Genomic DNA, 24,087 nt, shown 5'->3' on the forward strand with positions numbered 1-24,087 from the left:
GGGTATACAAATCTGCAAATTTCAGGTTGAAATGGTCTATGAGGGGCCGAATTTTGTGGAGCCGGTCAAAAGCAGGGTGGCCTCTGGGACGGGAGGTGGTGTTGTCGCTAAAGTGCAGGAAACGCAGGATGGTCTCAAATCGTGTCCTGGACATAGCAGCAGAGAACATGGGCATGTGATGAATTGGGTGCGTTGACCAATATGACCGCAATTCATGCTTTTTTGTCAGGCCCATGTTGAGGAGAAGGCCCAAAAAAATTTTAAGTTCGGAAACTTGGACTGGTTTCCACCGGAAAGGCTGGGCATAATAGCTTCCCGGGTTAGCGGTTATAAATTGTGTGGCATACTGGTTGGTCTCTGCCACGACTAAGTCCAAGAGCTCCGCAGTCAAGAACAGCTCAAAAAATCCCAGGGCCGAACCGATTTGAGCCGTCTCAACCCGAACTCCAGACTGGGCGGTGAAAGGGGGAACTACTGGTGCGGCTGAAGTTGGTGACTGCCAATCAGGATTTGCCAGCACCTCAGGGACTCTAGGGGCTCTACGGGCCTGTCTGTGCGGTGGCTGCGACGGGGTAACTATTGCACGTGCCACCGTACCAGCTTCAACTGCCCTTCTGGTGCTCGCTACTTCACCAGGTTGTACGGCAGTGCTGGTACTAGGTCCAGGAAGGGCTGCGCTGCTGGTGTATGCCTCACCACGTGATCCGGCAGCGACAGCCCCACTCTGCTGCTCTTGAAGCGGATCCTGCGTAACCTGTGGTCTAGCGACATGGGGCCGGGTACGCCTGGTGCTGCCAGGGACCTCCACCTCCTCGTCCGAACTTTGGGTCAGAGAGCCACTGCTTTCCACAGGTTCATATTCTGACCCGCTAGATTCGTCAGATGAGGGTTCCCACTCCTCATCCGACTGGGTCAGAATCCTGTAGGCCTCTTCAGAAGAATACCCCCTGTTTGACATTTTGGACTACTAAATTTAGGGGTATTCCCTGAGACTACCCAAGAAAAAAAGCAAACCTGTCTTACAAAGGGGAGGCTAGCGAAGTACCGGAGGCTGCTGCGGTTGATAAAAAATATCAAAACTGATTTTTTTATCGCCGCAGTGCGTGTAAAATGAATGTGCAGTGATCAAAAAATATATATTTTTTGTCACTGCGGTGGGGCGGGCGTGGGTGAACGCACGTGTGGGCGACCGATCAGGCCTGATCGGGCAAACACTGCATTTTGGGTGGAGGGCGAACTAAAGTGACACTAATACTATTATAGATCTGACCGTGATCAGTTTTGATCACTTACAGATACTATAAAAGTACAAATGCTGATTAGCGATACGCTAAACAGCGAATAAAAGTGACTGCGGTGCGGTGGGGTGGGCGCTAACTGACGCTAACTACCTAACCAAGGGGCCTAAACTATCCCTAAAACCTAACAGCCAATACCAGTGAAAAAAAAAAAGTGACAGTTTACACTGATCACTTTTTTTCCTTTCACTAGTGATTGACAGGGGCGATCAAAGGGGTGATCAAAGGGTTAATTGGGGTGCAGGTGGGTGATCTGGGGCTAAGGTGTAGTGTTGGTGCTACTCACAGTTCAGTCTGCTCCTGTGCTGGATCCAACCGACGAAAAGGACCAGCACAGGAGCAGACAAGCCATATAACAGATCATATTTACTAATATGATCTGTTATATGACTTTGGATTGGATTTTTTGAAAATCGCCAGCCTGCCAGCCAATGATCGTTGCTGGCAGGCTGGTGACGAAATACTTCTTTTAATTTTGCCGGCCCGCGATGCGCATGCGCGGGCCGGCTTTGAGCGAAATCTCGCGTCTCGCGAGATGACGCGTATATGCGTGACTCTGCGCAGCGCTGCCACCTCCGGAACGCAATCCTGCGTTAGGCGGTCCGGAGGTGGTTAAGGAACATTAAAATTAAATCTACCTTTGCATACTACCTTGAGAGTGCGTGGTTTCATTCATATTGACTATATTTGGGTCTCACCCTTATACCACTGCACCTCTCCCCAAAGGAGTGCATCTTCCATCCTTTCTAAACCTTTTCTGCTGTCCACACAGAGGTGCTGTCCATAAAATGGTTGCTGATGGAGGGTCATATAACCAGGCAAATCACTTCCATGTGATGTCTCTTCTGTTCAAATACAAATGTCATTCATAGTGACAATATGAATGCTGATAGTAGTATGCTGCAGCCTGCCCCTGTTCTGTTCCCCAATAAATATCCATATGAATTCTGACAGCACTATGCTGTAGCCTGCCCTAATAAATATCAATATTAATCACTATTGTCTGGGGGTCTGGGCTGATGTGCTGACTGTAGAAAGTCAAGTACAAGATATGGATGTCATGTGCAGTGATATCATGCACAGTGTGCCCAGGCCCTAGTGATGCTTAAAGGGACCGTCAGCAATAAAGGTGGAGGTTCCCTAGTTTTCACAACTGTATCTGCGTCTTTAGGATGCTGATATAGTTGAAAGATATGGCACTGCCCAAGGGGACCCCTCAAAAGCGGGGGCTCTATGAAATTGCATGGTTTACGTGGTGGTAAAGACCACCACAGGATGTAGGAAAATCACAACAGATACTACTGAATATACTGTATGTGAATTTGGTTAGTAAAAAAAAAGTCTGTCTGGTTTTGGTGCTAATTTAAACAATTCTAGCTTTTTCCCTCCAAAACATGCTCTTCTTTAACCCTTTTGGTAGCTGTGGAAAATTACAAGCTTCTCTTTATAAGTTAGAAAGTCCCAAAAGTCTCTCAGTATTCATTAACCATTTCCACAGTGCGATGTAAACACAGTGAAAATCAACAGTATACAAATATATCACAAGATACATATAAAATGCAGTATAATATATATATATATATTTATATATATATATATATATATATATATACACATACAGTGGATATAAAAAGTCTACACACCCCTGGGGAAGCAAACGATACGCGAAACGCGCGTTGAGGAGCGCCATTGCCCTGGTACCTGTCCCAGCTCTGTTGGTATGTAGCCCTATACACTTGCTTTACCTTGTATTTTTGGACCTTGTGTCTGCTACTTTGGTATTCATGCACACCAGTTTATTGAGGCAAGCGCACCCTTGCTGTAGATTCTCCATTTATCTGGCACTATATCCATGGGGATAATTGACTATTCATATATTATACACATGGAGTTTCCATCACGTCCATCCATTTGATGGGGCAGGTAGCAGTGTGATGCAGGATTGTGGCTGTCCCTGCTCATTTATTGTCTTATAATATGTATCATGTATGTCTTTTATGGATATTGAATAAAATTGATTTGTATTTTCTCATACCGGTGTGTCATGCACTCTTTTTCTTTATTGTGGTACCCCTGTTAAAATGTCAGGTTTCTGTGCTGTAAAAAAATGAGACAAAGATAAATCATTTCAGAATATTTTCCACCTTTAATTTGACCTATAAACTGTACTACTCAATTGGAAAACCATCTGAAATCTTTTAGGTGGAGAGAAGAAAAAAAAACCTAAAATGATGTGGTTGCATAAGTGTGCACACCCTCTTATAACTGGGGATGTGGCTGTGTTCAGAATTAAGCAATCACATTCAAAATCATGTTAAATAGGAGTCAGCATACACCTGCCATCATTTAAAGTGCCTCTGATTAACCCCAAATATAGTTCAGCTGCTCTAGTTGGTCTTTCCTGAAATTTTCTTAGTCGCATCCCACAGCAAAAGCCATGGTCCACAGAGAGTTTCCAAATCATCAGAGGGATCTCATTGTTAAAAGGTATCAGTCAGAAGAAGGGTACAAAAGAATTTCCAAGGCATTAGATATACCATGGAACATAGTGAAGAGTGGGCAAATCTTGCCAAGTCAAAATCTGCCATGCTTCAACAAAGCATTAGTTTAAGGCTGCGTTCACACGAGCGTGTCCGGATTGGTTCCGGATGCGTCCCGGTGTGTTGCGGCAAACCCGCGCGAGTAGGAATGCAATTGCAGTCAGTTTTGACTGCGATTGCGTTCCGATGTTCAGTTTTTATCGCGCGGGTGCAATGTGTTTTGCACGCGCGTGATAAAAAAACGACTGTGGTACCCAGACCCGAACTTCTTCACTGAAGTTCAGGTTTGGGTTCGGTGTTGTGTAGATGTTATTATTTTCCCTTATAACATGGTTATAAGGGAAAATAATAGCATTCTGAATACAGAATGCTTAGTAGGTGATCAATTGAGGGTTAAAAAATAAAAAAAATTAACTCACCTTGTCCTCTTGTTCGCGTAGTTCTCCCGGTCTTTAGTTCTTTAAAAAGATGAACTATGGGCTAAAGGACCTTTGGTGACGTCAGATCACATGCTCCAATCACATGGTACATCACCGCGGTGATGGACCCTGTGATTGGAGCATGTGATCTGACGTCACCAAAGGTCCTTTAGCCCATAGTTCATCTTTTTAAAGAACTAAAGACCGGGAGAACTACGCGAACAAGAGGACAAGGTGAGTTAATTTATTTATTTTTTTAACCCTCAATTGATCACCTACTAAGCATTCTGTATTCAGAATGCTATTATTTTCCCTTATAACCATGTTATAAGGGAAAATAATACAGTGTATAGACAGTCACCTAGCAACCGTGCGTGAAAATCGCACCGCACCCGCACTTGCTTGCGGATGCATGCGATTTTCACGCAACCCCATTCACTTCTATGGGGCCTGCGTTGCGTGAAAAACGCAGAATATAGAGCATGCTGCGATTTTCACGCAACGCATAAGTGATGCGTGAAAATCATCGCTCATCTGAACAGCCCCATTGAAATGAATGGGTCCAGATTCAGTGCGGGTGCAATGCGTTCACCTACCGCATTGCACCCGCGCGGAAATCTCGCCCGTGTGAACGCAGCCTAAGGGTGTGCACACTTATGCAACCATATTATTTTATTTTTAGATTTTTTTCTTTCCTCTACCTAAAAGATTTCAGTTTGTTTTTCAGTTGAGTTGTACAGTTTATAGGTCACATTAAAGGTGGAAAATGTTCTGAAATGATTTATCTTTGTCTCATTTTTTTACATCACAGAAACCTGACATTTTAACAGGGGTGTGTATACTTTTTATATCCACTGTGTGTATATATATATATATATATATATATATATCCCCTTAACGGGGAGAATGGTGGAATAGTAAGAGGATTAAAAGCAGATAAGGAGCTACTTCTGTAATTCTCTATATCAATCTATTATAATATTTTGCAGGATAAACTTTCCAGTCAATAGTTACATTTACTTTTCCAGCATTACCACCTGTAGTTATAAATTTACAAAAAGTCTGTCTCCAATATGACAAGAAATACATATATAAGAATGCAGTGCAAATGAAATGTTATCAGTGTAGCATGCTCTTGTCTGCTCATAGCTAATGTCATCTTGGTTACTCTGTCTTATGATACATCTGTGCCATTTTCACACTGTCATTATGTAAGGTTTTTTTAAATTCTATTCAATCTTGTTAATCCAGCCTATGAGACAAGCCATTATCGAAGAAGAGGTGCAATGTTAGCACTTTGTTGCCTCTATTCTTTGAAGTCCTGTCCAGAAAACTATAACCCTTTTGATTCTAAATAGGCTCAATAATTACGCCCTGAGCAGCAGCATACGGCAGATGCAAGGCTTTGTAATTAGGATCATTCATCATTTGTATTCTGAATACATCATTAAGCAATTGGATATTGTTAAAAAATCGGTTAAATTTTATATCTCCTGATCTTTTCTGCAGGTATGATTTTTATTATAGCAGTGCTAATTTTAATGGTTTTAATTATCTGCAATCATCAAATTATTTTCTAAATTTAATAGCATAATTTTGCATCTTAATTTGTAAGTCATTGCTCGTTAATTTAAGCTCCACTCAGTCTATTAATGCACATTGTATAAACCTGAATGTTACAAAGTGCTTGCAGGGAGGCGGACGTTTTATGATGTGGTAGCAGGGATAAAATACTGCATGACTCAATGGTGCCCTCTTGTGATATTTGCACTAAAGCTTTATAAATGTATAATCATAATGATTTTTTTAAACATAGAAATGTGATGGAATCTATCTATCTATCTATCTATCTATCTATCTATCTATCTATCTATCTATCTATCTATCTTGCTGTCTCAGCCTCTTTGGAAGAAATCATGCTTGAGCCCATATGTTAAATGGTAACTTACGTTCCTAGCTGTAAATATAGCGATAGCAGACATAGGACTTGCCATGGGGCCCATAAGTTGAGGGGGTGGGGGGCAATCAGGTACATTGTACCTTTTTGTTGGGAATAACAATATGGTGGCTTTTTGCTATAATGTGGGTTTTCTGATATATTGTGCTAATATACATAACTTATGCTACTGTTTTAATTTTCTCATACTAGGCCCCATCTTATTTTGCCATGGGACCCTATGAATTATAGTTACGACCTTGCTTGCGTCCAAATGCGATACGCACACGGCCAGTATCCGTGTTTTGCTGAATAGAAATTTACAGTAGTGTGAACTTAATCAGATAGGAATCTAATAGCATAAAGCCTTTCCTTATCTCCCTGGGGACAGACATAAACATCTCACTTGGTCATACAAGATATAGATATTGCTTTTTATATTAATTATGATTCCCTGATGTTATCTCCATAGTGAAGTAACTGTATAAATTTAGATCAATCTGGACCACATTTATAAAAATCTGTAGTTATTTGAAGCGAATATGAATATATATGTACAACCTGAGGGCCACTTTTTTAAATATTTTTCCATGTAGCTAAAAATGTTGCACAAATGATGCTTTTGCATTGTGTGTTGATGATAGCTGTCTGTTACAAGGGGATTCTCAGCGGTTTTGATGGTCATACTATGATTGCATAGCCGAGAAAAGAAGTGTTAATCTATTTTGGACTGCACTCTCAAGTGTCTGCTAGTTGTTACCTAAGTGTGCAGTGTCCTGGGCTCTCTGCAGTCAATGCACCCCAATCCCTAACCTGTGCCCTTGGGTGATGGCTCCAGTGTCTACCCAGAGAGCCCAGGATGCTGCACAGTCAAGGAACACCCAGTGGGCACTTGACATTGAGAGGCAGATTAAAAATAGTTTTTCTTGCTTATGCAACTAGTATGACCATCAACATACACTGCCTGTCCAAAAAAAAAGTCGCCACCTGGATTTAACTAAGCAAATAGTTATGAGCCTCCTATTGGATAATTACTGCATGGGTTATTATCTTTCAGCTGGCAATAAGTCATTTAACCCCAACTGGGGCAATGAGTTGCTTCTCATTTCTTAAACAACCATGTCGAAAGACACATCTCGTGGTTGTGGAAAAGATGTTAGTCTGTTTGAGAAAGGTCAAATCATTGGCATGCACCAAGCAGAGAAGACATCTAAGGAGATTGCAGAAACTACTAAAATTGGGTTAATAACTGTCCAACGCATTATTAAAAACTGGAAGGATAGTGGGGACCCATCGTATTAGAGGAAGAAATGTGGCGGGAAAAAAATCCTGAATGATCATGACCGGCAATCACGTAAACGTTTGGTGAATCAAATCAAAGAAAAACAGCAGTAAACTCTGGTCTATGTTTAATAGTAAGTAAGAGCATTTCCACACGCACAATGTGAAGGGAACTCAAGGGATTGGGACTGAACAGCTGTGTAGCCGTAATAAAACTACTAATCAGTGAGGCAAACCAGGAAAAAAGGCTTCAATTTGCTAGGGAGCATAAAGATTGGACTCTGGAGCAATGGAAGAAGGTCATGTGGTCTGATGAGTCCAGATTTACCCTGTTCCAGAGTGATGTGTGCATCAGAGTAAGAAGAGAGGCAGATGAAGTGATGCACCCATCATGCCTAGTGCCTACTGTACAAGCCTATGGGGGCAGTGCTATGATCTGGGGTTGCTGCAGTTGGTCAGGTCTAGGTTCAACATCAGTATGTGCTCCAAGAATGAGGTCTAGCTGACTACCTGAACATACTGAATGGCCAGGTTATTCCATCAATGGATTTTTTCTTCCCTGATGGCACGGGCATATTCCAAGATGACAATGCCAGGATTCATCGGGCTAAAATTGTGAAAGAGTGGTTCAGGGAGCATGAGACATCATTTTCACACATGGATTGGCCACCACAGAGTCCAGACCTTAACCCCAATGAGAATCTTTGGGATGTGCTGGAGAAGGCTTTGCGCAGCAGTCAGACTCTACCATCATCAATGCAAGATCTTGGTGAAAAATTTATGCAACACTGGATGGAAATAAATCTTGTGACATTGCAGAGGCTTATCGAAACAATGCCACAGCGAATGTGTGCCATAATCAAAGCTAAAGGCTTTTTTTTGGTGGCGACTTTTTTTTGGACAGACAGTGTAGGTACTGTGGCGGGAATTTATCAACAGTTAAATGCAAGAATTTTGCTTCAGAAAGTTTGCAACTTTTTGTGGCCACTTGCACAAAAATGTTGTGACTTTTTTTTTAGCACCGTGCCTTCCAACACCACCTACAAATATGAAATGAAAATTTGGTCAGGATTTCAGTGTTGATCACTTTTATGAAGTGCAAATTTTTTTTTTTAAGCATTCTTTCACTGAAAAAGGCACTCCATTGCTTGTGTGCCAAATGTATTATTACCATGCACCATTTTGATAAATTTGGACCAGATGCACGTAACAACTTCAGTCTAAGGCCTAGTTCACACGAACGTGTGTGATCCGTGGCCATATTGCGGCCCGCAAATTGCGGGCCGCAATACACGGCCACAGTTCCGAGTGCATTCCGCATCACGGATGCGGACCCATTCACTTCAATGGGTCCGCAAATCCGAAATAAACAGCCATAATAAACACTTTTTACACCTTGTCTGAAAGGGGGTATAACATAATGAAAGAGGTGTGGTTTCCAGGCAAGTGGCAAAGCTTAAAAATGCATCATCATGTCCCTAAAATGTGCCAAACATTTGCTGCATTTGTTGGTGTATCCTAAGCCAACAAATAGATGATGTAATTTTAGACTAGACAGTCTATAGGTGCGTCAAAATATATCATCCAGCTTTAGCCACTGTCCTAAATTTGGTGCAGTTTGAAACTGTCTAGTCTAAGTTTACACTAAGTACTCGATAGTATTATCACCTCTGAATCACTAAAAAGTCTACTATGTTTTATGTATAATGTGTGTGTAAAATGTTTGTGTTTAATGTACGTATGTGTGTGCATTGTGTATGTATGTGTTGCGTATATACAGTGCATTCTGAAAGTCTTCAGACCCTTTCACTTTTTTTTTACATTTTGTTATTTTGCAGCCTTGTGCTAAAATAAAAAATAAATATATAAATGCACTCAATACCATCATTCTGCACTCAGTACCCCATAATGACACATTGACAACAGAATATTAGAAATCTTTGTTATGCTATTGAAAAGAATAAACTCAAATATTACATTGACATAAGTATTCAGACCCTTTACTCAGTACTTTGTTGAAGCACCTTTAGCAGCAATTATAGCCTCCAGTCTTCTTGAGTATGATGCAACAAGGCTTGCACAGCTAATTATAGGGATTTTCTACCATTTTTTTTTCTACAGATCCTCTCAATCTCTGTCAGGTTGGATGGGGTTTTTCCACGGACAGCCATTTTCAAGTTTCTCCAGAGATGTTCGATTGGAGCTTTTGTAACACCTCTGTGCTCTGCACACTCCTCGTCCCCTTGATTGACATGGCTACACATCAGCAAGCTGGGGGCATATCTGTGTTCTACAGCTGTGTCTAGCATTTACATATCATTTACACTACTTACCATATTGAGAAGAGTGGTTTTCTAGGCTTAGAAAGCTAATACATATGACTAGTTTATTTATGGGCACAATATATGATTAACATTGCTAATATGTATTAGATTTGTAAGTATATAAAAAACATTAATCTTGATATGTTTAGCCTATAGCCTGGTGATAAGCTGTCAGCCTTGTATGTAGAGATCCTAGGTTCAAGTCCTATGAGAGACTTCCAGATTTTGTTCCCCTTAATTTAACCCATAATACAAGGCTATAGCCTTACTATATTGAGAATATAGATTTTTTATGTTTAGAAAGCTAATACATATTTTATTCACATGCATAATATGATTATAATGACAACAGTAATATGCATTCATTTTCTAAACATAAAAAAACACTATTCTCAATATAATATGAAAGCAATTCATTGTGGGTTAAATGAGGGAGAGAAAAAAATATCTGAAAAAAAAAAGCTACAATTGTCTCCCAGGATTTAAACCTAGGATCTCTACATGCAAGGCTAATCACTTACCTCAAGACTACAGCCTTTTCATATTGAGTAAAGTATTTTTCCATGCTTAGAAAGCCAATACCTGTTACTGGTTTTGTTATAATAATATATTGTGCCTGTGAATAAACCAGTCATATGTATTAGCGCTATAAGCATAGAAATCCAGTCTTTTCATTATGATAAGGCTATAGTAAGTAGTGTATATGACATGTTAATGCTAGAAACAGCTCTGAGACCCAGCCCTCTTTGGTTGAGCTTTCCCTCAACCCTGCCCAATCTATCTGCCCCAGCCACTGAAAAACACCCCCACAGAATGATGCTGCCACCACCTCGCTTCACTGTAGGGATGGTATTAGCAAGGTGATCAGTCTAAATACTTATGCCAATATAAAATGTTTGTTTTTCCTTCTAAAATTCTGTTTTCATATTCTCATTATGGAGTATTGAGTATAGATTGATGGAGAAAACATAATTTTTTTCATTTAAACACAAGACCGCAACATAACAGAATGAGAACAAAGTGAAAGGGTCTGAATACATTCTAAATGCATTGTATGTGTCTGTAATGAACACTTGCATCTTATAGCAGTTCAATATATATGTACATAGCTGCACTATGTATTTTTGTATAGTATATTAATACTATGTATGTGTAGAGGATAGCAGTATTTTTTTGAATCCTTTCCTGGGATAAAGAAACACATATTTGCACTTTTGTGCTGAACAGTCCCCATGTGATCTGAGGAACACCAGTACTGTATAGTAAATGGCAAGTGACAGTTGTGTGGTTATGTCACAGAACTTGCATTGGGACTGACAAGTTTCAAGTCATGCCTCTGTCTATACAGTATATTATTAACCAATCCAGAAAGAAATATTCTTTTAAAATTGCTGAATAACTCACAGGCTCTGCAAGTGCTTATGACACTGAAGTTTGCACTCTTTTCAAACACTTTTTAAAGACCTCTCAGTGACATATTATAATCAATAACATGCTCTGTTTTCGGGTATCCCTTGACACCACTCCTCCGGTGCTTAGCAGTCTGTGTTTGTTCAGGAGAGTTACTTTGTAGTTACATTTACCGTCTCTAAGGACTGCTAGTACAATGTATCAACTTTTTTCAGCCTGAGTCAAAGACTTTGGTAAACTATAATTAAGAACAGATACAAGAATAAATGAGGGCATTGGCAAGTAATTTTTTTATTTTTTTTAAGTAGTTCTCATATAACAGAACATTACATAAACAGACTTTTACATAGAGTCTATTCATATCTGACGGCTGTGTTAATATAAGGAAGCAACCAATATGGACAAGACAAACTGTTTTGTAGATTATTAGGAGCACAACAACAATTTGTGCATGGGGTGAACTTGAAATGTGTACATACTTTCTCTAAAGAAAGTCTTCTGTACAGGCTCCATTTGATTTTATGTGTGTTAAGTTGCTTTCTTCTAGATACAATAGAGCAAGTCATGTTTATGTGCTGCAGTATGGAAGCAGAAACATACCGAGGTACAACAGGGGCACCATGCAGTGGAATGGAGGCCAAGGAGTAAAATGCCCACATACACAAGGATTAGCAATGATGAAAAATTTAAATTCCAGCATGTTACAGAGTCTTGTGCAGCTTTTTGGTGCAGATTTCACTATGCTGAAGTAGTTGTCCATAAGAAGTGTTAAACATCATCAGGATTTCAGAATCTAGCTTTTTTATTACTCAATGGGGATATTTATCAAGAGTGGCATTCCCATACGCCAGTCTTGATCCCACTGAATTGGAGTAAGAGGAGCCTAATTTATTAAAAGGCAAATACAGTACCTCTTAATAAATTAGTTGTATCCTTGGCACTCTATGCACCAGGAACTAAAGTCTACCTGGCGCAGACTTGAGCTATAACTTACACCAGTTTCTGGCACAAGTTATAGTAAATTAGACTAACCTGATTTGTCTTTATGAGGAGGTGAGTACTGTCCTTCATAGACGCTTAATAAGTAAAGTAAGGACTATTGGCTTGGAAAGTATAGTTTGTATAGTTTGTAATTGGATTGAAAACAAACTGGTTGAAGGACCGTGTCCAGAGAGTTGTGGTCAATGATTCCTATTCAGAATGGTCCCAGGTTATAAGTGGTGTACCCCAAGGTTCAGTGCTGGGCCCTTTATTATTTAATTTATTTATTAATGATATTGAGGACAGGATTAATAGCACCATATCTATTTTTAAAGATGACACTAAGCTGTGTAGAACTGTATGGATGTCCACAAATGTAAAGTTATGCATCTTGGTAGTAATAATCTCTGTGCTTCATATGTCCTAGGTGATGTAACACTGGGAGAGTCAATTATAGAGAAAGATTTTGGTGTCCTTGTGGATGGTAGATTAAATCACAGCATACAATATCAATCAGCTGCCTCTAAGGCCACCAAAATATTGTCATGCATTAAACAAGGCATTGATTCGCGGGGCAGGGATGGAATACTACCACTTTACAAAGCGTGGTGCAGCCTCATCTGGAATACGCAGTCCAGTTCTGGGCACCAGTACATAGAAAGGATGCGCTGCAGCTGGAAAAAGTACAGAGGAGAGCAACTAAAATGATAAGGGACATGGAGGGTCTTAGTTAAGAATAAAGATTAAAAGAATTGAATTTATTTAGTCTTGAGAAGAGACGTCTAAGGGGGGGGGGACATGATTAACCTATACAAGTATATAAATAGACAGTACAAAAAATACGGTGAAAAGCTGTTCCATGTAAAATGTGCTGAAAAGACAAGAAGAAAAAGTTCAGTCTCTAGAAGCGTCAAAGCTTCTTTACTGTAAGAACTGTGAATCTGTGGAATAGACTTCCTCAGAACATGGTCACAGCAGGAACAGTGGACAGTTTCAAAAAGGGTTTAGAGGAATTCTTAAAAGTAAAAAAACATAAATGCTTATGAAAACGTGTAGAAATCTGAGTCTCACTTCCTTCTGGGATTAGCGTCCCCACCTATCCCTTGGTTGAATTTGATGGACATTTGTCTTTTTTCAACGGTATTAACTATGTAAGTCTGCCCCCTCCAGCTAAGCTCTGGCCCTTTTCTTGTCACTTCAGAAAAGAGGTGAGAAGCTCTATAAGTCATAAATATTGTCACAAATATGGTATGTATCATTTTTTTTACTACACAATAGTGCTATAATAGCTTTAATAAATGTTTCCCCTGACACTACATAAAAATGTAAAGCCTCCCTTTTGTTCATATTTGAAAATGCTATTTGACAGGTCAAATATAAATAAAGGAAGATTTAAAGGGATTCGCTCAGCAAGATTTTCGATATAGAGCTGTTCTTATTATCCTATCAGTCTCCATTATCTAATTAAAAATATACTAGTTTTACCTGTCCTTTCATTTTTGATAAAAATCGGTTTTATTTATATGCTAATTACCTTCCTAATGTGCCCAAGGGGCTGTCCCTCTGGCCGTTTGTGCCCAGCTGCGCCCCTTATCTCCTGGCCTAGCGCCGCCCCACTGCTAATTATTTACTTCTCTCATCGGCGCATGCGCCCTGGATCTACTGGTCTCCAGGGCACATGCGTGAAATTACGGCGCACCATCGGCGATGAGAGGAGTGAATAATTAGCAGTGGGGCGGCGCTGGGCTACGAGATAAGGGGCGCGGCTGGGCGCAAACGGCCAGAGAGCCAGCCCCTTGGGCACGTTAGGAAGGTAATTAGCATATCAATTAAACTGATTTTTATCAAAAATGAAAGGACAGGTGGGGGGAGAGAAACACCACAAAACTCAAAAATATATGAAAATACTTGTACAACCACGCATAAATAACCATGTAGTAATCCAGAAATAATAAACTGAATGGTTATACCAGATCCTGCCATAAACATTTTGTGGGGTCCAGTAACTTTATCAGAGTTAGGGTGTCTGTCTATTAACAGTCTGGCTTGACTCGGGAGGAACTGTCCCTAATAGACCCTAAAAATATCAAGAGGGAAGGTCTCTGTCAGAGCCCTGCCTACCTACACAGAGCACCCACCCAAAAATTGGAGACCCCGTCTAGAACCTGCCCCTATATACCTATTTGAACCTGCCCCTATTTCCCTATTTGGTCCCTAAGGCTTGCTCCCAATGTGACACATTTATTTCTCTTGTCAATCGACTCATCAGGAAAAATAAACCCAAGGCTAAAGTAATTGCTTATCCAATATAGCAGGAAGGAATAAAAAGTGTGCTCAGTTGACTGAAAAATGAAAAGTTATAACACTCTGAATGAGGTGATACAGAAACAAATACATTTTTTTAAAGTGTTTTTATTGGTCAAAAGTAGTAGAACATAAAACCCTATACATATTTGGTATCACCATAATCATACTGACTTATAGAATCAAGCTAACATGTTATTATTTGGAAACTAGTATGAAAAAATTGTTGTGAATTTTTTGTTGTCTAAAACCTGGGTGCATCTTATAGTCCAGTAAATCCTACAATCTATAAAATATATATAGTGGGTTTTTTTTAGTTGCCAAAAGAAAAAGAATAATTTGCCCATTAAACATAATGATACACTGTTCAGTATGCAAAATGTCAGCAAAATATATAGTCATTTAATATGGTTCTATAATTGATAGCTTGCAGATCACTTGTACTAGTTCCTGGAAAATTATATGCTTCCCTTTCAGTGTAACAGAGAGCATTTTCTCTACTAATGGAAGAGTATTAATAGTTCTCTAATATCAATTGTAATTACAGATCAGGGAACAGTAGATGGGTTACATTAGGGCCGATAGATCTGTACATCAGAAGTCCTGTTAAGAATTGTGATTATACTTATTTGTATGAGGCAAGTAAAGGGGCAAGAATTTCACCGCTGACTACAAATGGCCTTTGTTCATCATTCTTTATTTAATACCACTCAATCCAATGTGCAATTCTAGTAAGGAGAGAGTTGTTTCAGAAGCTCAAACATTTTCTTTCTTACAGGTAAGGCAAATGATATTTATGAGGGAGCTAAATATTGGCTGCAAAATATCTGCAGAACATTTATGTAAAACAATAGGTAAAATAATCTAAGAAATGTATATATATATACCGTATATATATATATATATATATATATATATATATAGAAAAAAATCATAAACTAACTTCTACCTGTTTTGACTCTTCTATGTTGTGTATTAAATTGATTACTAAACTGCGAATTGCAAACATTTTATACTAATATCATCGTCCCTTTAGATATTCTATATTACAGGAGGGAGTCTAAGTGGCATTGGCGATCACGTCAGACTCTTAGCGTAGCCGTTTCTGCTGCGGTCAGTATTTTCTGTCTCCTGCCCAGAATTATGCTAACCAGCAGGAGCCACAATGTCTGCTGCTCGAAATTATATAACATGATAAAATAAATGCTCATAAGCTTTATGATAAATAAGTAGATCCTCAAATATTGTCAAGCTATGTGGAACCAGTTTATTGTATAGTTTCTTCTTTTGCATTTACTTTATGTTTATTTAGGATAATACATTTTTTTTAACATAACTTAAAAAAAATTTTTTCCTGGTACTTAGATATTTATAATCTTTAGTGTTGAGCATGAATATTCAAATAGCGAATTTTTATTGCGAATATCTGCACTTCGAGAATTTGCGAATATTTAGAGGAAAGTGCTATGTATTCGTTATATTGAATATTCAGCATTTTTTTTCCATCTGAACACATGATTCCTTTCTGCTTCTTGCTTGTGGGCCAATGAGAAGGAAGCAATGTCAAGTTCACAACAATACTTAGTGCACCATGCATATAAAGCTATTCTAATGTTCTGCCGTGCCAACCATTTTCTCCAGTCTCAGGAAACTTATACCAGCTTGAAAAATTTAGCCAAAGTGACCCACACCTGTATTTTGCGTTACAAATTCGCATTGCGCGATTTTAACATTGTTGATTTTTTTGTATTCAATAAAATAATCTCGAATTCTCTAAATTTGCGAATATATGACAAATATTCTACAAAATATTTGTGAAATATTGCGAATTCGAATATAGTCCCTGCCGCTCATCACTAATAATCTTCATGATAAGTGATTGATACCAGATTGACACCTAGCAGCCACCATAAACTATACTGTAGATGGAAGGCTCTGTCTACCCTGTGGTGTGCGGTGCCAATATACTGCCGTTCAGCTCCCATTAACTTGAATAGGATCTCAGCTGCAGTATCCATCATGGCCACTACGCAGTAGACAACCTGGTGCCTCTGACTCAATCAACTGTATCGTTTCTGGTGCCATCAACTGCTCTTTGTTCATTGGGGATGCAGAGTGTCAGACCCCCACCAATTTGAAATTGATGATCCATTCTGAGGATAGGCAATCCACATCTATATTCTGGATAACCCATTTAATATTTTATTCCCCTAAAGTGGAGAAAATTGGCTTCTACCTCACAGGGTTTTTTGCCTTCCTCTGGATCAACTTGCAGGATAACAGGCCGAACTGGATGGACAAATGTCTTTTTTCGGCCTTATGTACTATGTTACTATGTTACTATGTTACTATGTCATGTTACTCTGCAATCTATATTTACAGTGCATACTTTGTGAATTAAACTCATGCTATACAGTCACCTACTTCATAAAACACAATGAAATTGAAAGGGTTTGTTCACCTTTGCACACTTACATGCAGATCAATTTATCCCCCACCCTGTATTATTGATAGCATGAGTTGCAGGGACCCTTCCCTCAAGTGATCTCATTATGGCTCCTGCTTTTTACTAATGGGGACAATTCTGTCTAATCGTCTACTAAACACTTTAAAGGGAACCTGTCACCGGGATTTTGTGTATAGAGCTGAGGACATGGGTTGCTAGATGGCCTCTAGCACATCCGCAATAACCAGTCCCCATAGCTTTTTCTGCATTTATTGTGTAAAAAAATACGATTTGATACATATGCAAATTAACCTGAGATGAGTCCTGTATGTGAGATAAGTCAGGGACAGGACTCATCTCAGGTTAATTTGCATATGTATCAAATAATTTTTTTTACACAATAAAAGCACACAGAGCTATGAGGACTGGGTATTGCGGATGTGCTAGAGGCCATCTAGCAACCCATGTCCTCAGCTCTATACACAAAATCCTGTGACAGGTTCCCTTTAAAGGAAAGTCCTAATTGGTGAGAAACACAATCCCTTATGTGGTAATATGTACTGAGAGCTGATGTGGGAACTCAACATAGCGGTATAACTATGTCCAAGCAATCTACCTACATAGAAACCATAGCAAAAAGGGTTTTCCTCAAAGCACAAGTACGGGTCTACATTCTATTAAATGTTTTACCTAGAAATCAATGGGCTGTGTATTGACATAAAGGATCCTGTTAACTGATATTTTGTACCGGAGTTAAAAATTTTCTTTGTAGCGGTTCTGCATGTTGGCTAGAAGGAGGGGGATATAAATATTATAATAAATAGAATATTATAGTTGTAGAATATTTTTATTGTATTTCTTGTCATTTTAAAATGTACTGCTTACTAGACTTACTATGATTATTATATAGTACCTAGAGCACTTTGATAGGGTATTAGAAGCATTTGAAACTTCAACCATTTCACCCATTGATGATAATGCACCCATAGGCCGGACAGTCCAATGTAACTGGTTGGTTATAATAGCAAGAGCTCATAATAATATAGTTGATAATGGGTTTTCTACACCAAACATGTAAACTCATTAGTAAGAAGGCGAATAGGATACTTTTCTCTACTACGTATATTAAAGGCATTCATTTTCTCTATTCTTTAAGGCCTCATGCACACGACCGTGTTTCCTGTCCGTCCAAAAAAATATGACCTGTCCTATTTTTTGACGGACAATGGTTCACGGACCCATTAAAGTCAATGGGTCCGTGAAAAAACACGGATGCACACAAGATTGGCATCCACGTCGGTGATCCGTGGCCGTTGGCAACTTTCACACAGACGGATCACAGATCCGTCTGCATAAAAGCTTTTTCAGATATGAGTTTTCACTTCGTGAAAACTCATATCCGACAGTATATTCTAACACAGAGGCGTTCCCATAGTGATGGGGACGCTTCAAGTTAGAATATACTGAGAACTGTGTACATGACTGCCCCCTGCTGCCTGGCAGCACCCGATCTTTTACAGGGGGCTGTGATCCGCACAATTAACCCCTCAGGTGCCGCACCTAAAGGGTTAATTGTGCGTATCATAGCCCCCTGTAAGAGATCAGGTGCTGCCAGGCAGGAGGGGGCAGACCCCCTCCCTCCCCAATATTATATTTATTGGTGGCCAGTGCGGCCTCCCCTCTCTCCCCCCCCAGTTAAAATCACGTTCCGAATCCCCCATCATTGGTGGCCAGTGCGGCCTCACATCTCCCCCCCCCTAGTTAAAATCACGTTCCCCCATCATTTTTAACTAGGGGAGGGGGGGGAGATGTGAGGCCGCACTGGCCACCAATGATGGGGGATTCGGAACGTGATTTTAACAAGGGGGGGGGGAGATGTGAGGCTGCACTGGCCACCAATGATGGTGGATTCGGAATGTGATTTTAACTAGGGGGGGGGAAGAGGTGAGGCCACACTGGCCACCAATGATGGGGGATTCGGAACGTGATATTAACAAGGGGGAGGAGATGTAAGGCCGCACTGGCCACCAATGATGGGGGATTCGGAACGTGATTTTAACTAGGGGGGGAGATGTGAGGCCGCACTGGCCACCAATGAATGTAATACAGGGGGCGGCACCTGAGGGGTTAATTGTGCGGATCACAGCCCCCTGTAAGAGATCGGGTGCTGCCAGGCAGCAGGGAACAGTCATGTACACAGTTCGTAGGATATTCTAACTTGAAGCGTCCCCATCACTATGGGAACGCCTCTGTGTTAGAATATACTGTCGGATATGAGTTTCACGATCTAACTCAAATCCGATGGTATATTCTAACATAGAGGCGTTCCCATGGTGATGGGGACGCTTCAAGTTAAAATATACCAGCGGATTGGAGAAAACTCCAATCCGATGGTATAAAAGGGACTCCTGACTTTACATTGAAAGTCAATGGGGGGCGGATAAGTTTGCAATTGCACCATATTGTGTCAATGTAAAACGGATCCGTCCCCATTGACTTGCATTGTAATTCAGGACGGATCGTTTGGCTCCGCACGGCCAGGCGGACACCAAAACGACTTTTTTTTCATGTCCGTGGATCCTCCAAAAATCAAGGAAGACCCACGGATGAAAAAACGGTCACGGATCACGGACCTACGGACCCTGTTTTTGCGGACCTTAAAAAAAACGGTCATGTGCATGAGGCCTAATACTATATAGTATTTTCACAAAATGTAGTATAATAGTATTTTACTAAAATGTGTATTGAATATTTTGCATCTATTAAACACATTAATAATGAAGAGGAACATGTTTATTGCAATGATTCTTCTTTAACTCTTCCTTAGGCATGCTGATGTTTGTAGCAATACAAGTACTGATATGGACTACCCCAACCTTTGCCATACTGAGCCTTACGGCTAACCCAATTTTTACAATGGAGTCTCTGAATGGTACTGAAACCGAACAAGCATATACTGTTCCTCTTGATCTAGTCCTTCAAAACTCTGAAACTGATCCAGTCACAGATGGTGGAACTCAAGAAAATTCCCAGAGTGCTTTACCATCAACAGTGACCCCTGTTTTAAGTGAAGCGACAGATGGAGGGGAGAGCAATATTAAACTACAGGAACTATCTACAACGAATATTGATCCCAAGCAACCAATTCCTTTGGATGTATTCAATCTGGCCAACACTAATGGTCCTGTTCCTACAATCGGGAGTGCTTCTAAAGAGACCGGGGACAATAGCACCTTAATCCCATTACTAGAGCCTAACAAAGCCTATCCATTTGATGAACAGTTAGAATCTTTCTTGGAAATACCGATGGAAAATGGTACAGAAGGGAAACAGTGCTTCTGTAATATTCCTGGACAAAAGGGAGATAAAGGCGACACAGGGAATGGAGGTAATTTTACCTGTTAATAGCCTCATGTATCATGTCTCATTAGTCTATGAGAGATAAGACAAGTAGTATGTCAGAGTCATTTGATCACATGGGAATTTGCTATAGGTTAAATGTCAGGAGGACACCTTACCTAGAAAACAGTTACAAGGGTGTACTATGTATTACATTCCAGACATTAACATTGGAAACCTTAAACTGAGCTGTATGGCTCTCTTTTAGATGAAGAATTAGGTATACAATGCAGATGTAACAGGATTGAGTTTTACAAATGTAGGAAATTGAAATTTGTCTAATAGTATGTAGACAAAGTGTATTCAGTATTATCTTGATATCTGTATCAAGAATGGGGAATACATGGAATATCCACTATTCTGGGAATGCAGTTTGTAGACATCTAAGGAATTTAAGTGAGCTAATACAATAGTGTCAATCACAAAACCATACTTAAATACCAATTAGAGATGAGTGAATTTCTTGAAATTCGTTTAGGGTCCAATTCTAACAAATCAATTAGAAAATTTGATTTGGGTCTGCCGAATTGATTCTACTCAAATCGAAAGTGTTCCAACTAGTCTGAAGATTGGTGTATGAAAATCTGATGTCTCCTAGGTAGAGATGAGCGTTTCCAAAAATTCCATTTGGCTGCTTCATCGAATTTCACAAAGAAATTTGCTTTTTGACAAATTACTTTGTCACAAAGTGGATTTCTTTGTAAGTAGCGGGCGCAATGATGGGGTGAGCATGATTTTTTTTTTACTGCCGTTTCAGTGAAAATTGATTTGTTACCATGAAGCACAAGAAAATTTGGCTTCATGGGAAATAGAATTTTCCCTAAAATTCATATTGAAGTCCACTTTGGATACTAGGACTCATATGATGATTTTAAGAAACAGTCTGTTTAAAAACACACTGCACTGTTGGATTTATGCCACAGGTTTTTGAGATTTAAGAAAAAACGCAGACGCAATAGGATGTCCCATGAGTGTGACCAAACTGTACACTGCTATTTGCTCACTAAAATATGCTTATTTGTGCACTTATTAACTGTAGAAAAATTGCAACAAATTTTTGGGAAACTGCAAAGAGCCAAATTGTATGTCCCCTGATTGCGACCAAGCTACACTTCTATTGACGTACTAAAATACATTTCTTTGCACACTTATTAATGGTAGAAAAGTCGCAACAGTTTTCTTTTAAAGTACAGGCCTAATTAGATGTGCCATGAGTGCTACCAAACTATACATGTTGCGACAAAAAAAGTTGTAACAGATTTTTGGAAAGAAAAAGGCTCAGTTGCAAAATGTATGCAACAAAATATATGCTGCTGGTGATGCTGGGAAATATGCCTTTTTACCACTTATAAACTGTAGAAGCTTTGCAACAGGTTTATGGACAAAAAGGCTGACTCGTGCAGAGAAAAAAAAGCATTGTCTCTTTTAAAGCTCATGCGTTTTGTGCAGTGAAACAAATGAAGTTATCAACAGCTCCAGCCCTGGCTACAGATACAGAGTACAATAACTGCCCCTATCCCAATCTTAATGATAAAGCCTGACTTTCTACCTAGTATTAATCTAACTATATACATCTTCATCACAATCCCTACAGTGTCCCTGTAAGACCTTAAAATTGCTGACTTGTGTGTCTAATTGATGAGACAAGGATATGACAGACATGTCCTATCACATCATTGGCTAAGCTCCCAATGGAGTCTATGCTTAAGGCCTAGCATAGAGCCTGGTAGACAAGCCAAAATCCTTCCTCCTGATTGGCTGTCAGGCTGACTGCAAAGCATTGTGGGCAAACCTTTTGGCCAGGAATCTGCCCAAGGTCATGTGATTCTCCATCTTTATCATACATGCCCTGTTTCCCTCACTGGGAAGGTGCCATTTTGCGTAATTCCTCCAAAATGAATCATTAAAACTTAGGGTTCATTTGGAAGAAGAATTTTGAGAAATTCATGACATATATAATTTATTTAATATCGATTCTCTCATCTCTAATACTAATTCATTTATTTTAACATGGCCAGCATCTGAAGTGACATGACATGACATTTTTTACTACTAGAATATTCCATTAAGTTCTTGATAATATAACAGACCAGTGGTCTCCATCTTGTAGCTCTCCAGCTGTTGCAAAACCACAATTACCCACATATGAGGACAGCCTATGGCTGTTATGGCATGTCAGGTGTCTTAGTTTTGCAATAACTGGTGAGAAGGGGGCTATAGATTGCTGTTCCATACTCTATTGTAAGCTATCACACAATTATATTGAATTACAGCTTTGAAGTCTTCTGAGCCTGTTAAACACAACATTTTAAATCTTATAGGTGAACCTGGTAAAGTTGGTAAAAGAGGACCTCAAGGATTGGAAGGTGCTAAAGGAAAAAAAGGCCTGTCAGGTTCTAAAGGAGAAACAGGAACTAAAGGTGATAAAGGGGATATTGGACCAAAAGGTGATTCAGAAACCAATTGTGCTCTTTGTGAAAAAGGAGAAAGAGGAGAACAAGGAGTCCCGGGTAAAGATGGTGCAGTAGTTGTGCAAGGTACCAAAGGTGAACCAGGTAATAAGGGCATAAAAGGTGATGAGGGACCTAAAGGGGACCCTGGAGAAAATGGATCAAAAGGTATAGGTGGTGTACCTGGAATTCCTGGGGAAGTTGGACCCAAAGGAGCTATTGGACCTAGAGGCCCTGCTGGACTAAAAGGTGATCGAGGAATGCTGGGACCTGCTGGACCACCAGGCTACCGTGGACCAGCAGGAATACCAGGAAGGAAGGGTGATAAAGGACAGAAAGGAGCTCAGTCTGACCACGAGAACGTTGCATTTTCTGTTGGTGTCCGAGGACATAGGAATGTGTTTTTACCAGGACAGCCAATAAGATTTGACAATGTTTTCATTAATGAGAATAAACCATACAGTGTAAAGTCAGGTGTATTTGTAGCCAACATTGAAGGTGTTTACTTTTTCACATATCATATAAGTTTAACACATTCATCTCTTATGATTGGCCTGGCTCACAATGGTAAAATTGTTATACAGACACAAGTCAAGCAGTATGAGCGTAATGTTTGTCAAGCCTCTGGATCGGTTCTGCTTCATCTTAGAGAAGATGATGAGATTTGGCTTCAGGTTTTAACTAGTGCCCAAAATGAATTGATTTCTGATGAATCCGACTCACTCTTCACAGGATTTATACTGTATTCTCTTGAAGACTAGAGCTATAATTTAAGAGATTGAATGCCGTGCTTCAGCATTTTTCATTTGAATTATTAAATAATGGAATACATTTCACCACTTCTGAACAGTAAAAAGATGAAAAACATTATCAAGTCTGTCATTTTATAACTTCTCAGTTAGTTGCATATGTACTAGTTTGACCCTATCATCACACAAGTCATGGTTACTGAGCTTGAAATCGCCCCAAACTATCCCAATTCATCCATTCGTTTATGCAATTTTTAGTGCATTTATGTTCAATGTTGATATTCAAAATGTTAAACCACAACCATTATATGATTAAAGGGGCTGTCCAAGGTCATTTTAAATGTGTCTCATGCCACCTATTGCTGTAAAATAATTATATACTTACCTCTCTCTCCTGCGTCTTTCTCTGTGCCGCTGGTCTGATCCTCTTCCCGCTGTCTGTTTACAGATTGCATAGGTGATGTGTAGGTATACAGCACACAACCGCTGTAGCCAATCACTGTCCTTTGTGGTATACAGCATGAGATAGCTGAGAAAAGTGATTGGCTGC

General features: G+C 39.7%; 1 protein-coding gene across 1 annotated transcript in view; it reads left to right on the top strand.

Annotated features, from left to right (window-relative positions):
- Positions 1 to 23,549, top strand: part of LOC120999093 — a 76,860-nt gene extending 53,311 nt beyond the window's left edge. The window contains exons 2-3 of the mRNA XM_040429964.1: positions 19,767 to 20,327; positions 22,660 to 23,549. Of these exons, the coding sequence (XP_040285898.1) occupies positions 19,767 to 20,327; positions 22,660 to 23,549 (1,451 nt within the window). The remainder of the gene's footprint in view (positions 1 to 19,766; positions 20,328 to 22,659) is intronic.
- The last annotated feature ends 538 nt before the right edge of the window (positions 23,550 to 24,087 follow it).

The sequence above is a fragment of the Bufo bufo genome, chromosome 4 (genome assembly GCF_905171765.1).
Source record: "Bufo bufo chromosome 4, aBufBuf1.1, whole genome shotgun sequence".
NCBI lineage: Eukaryota > Metazoa > Chordata > Amphibia > Anura > Bufonidae > Bufo > Bufo bufo.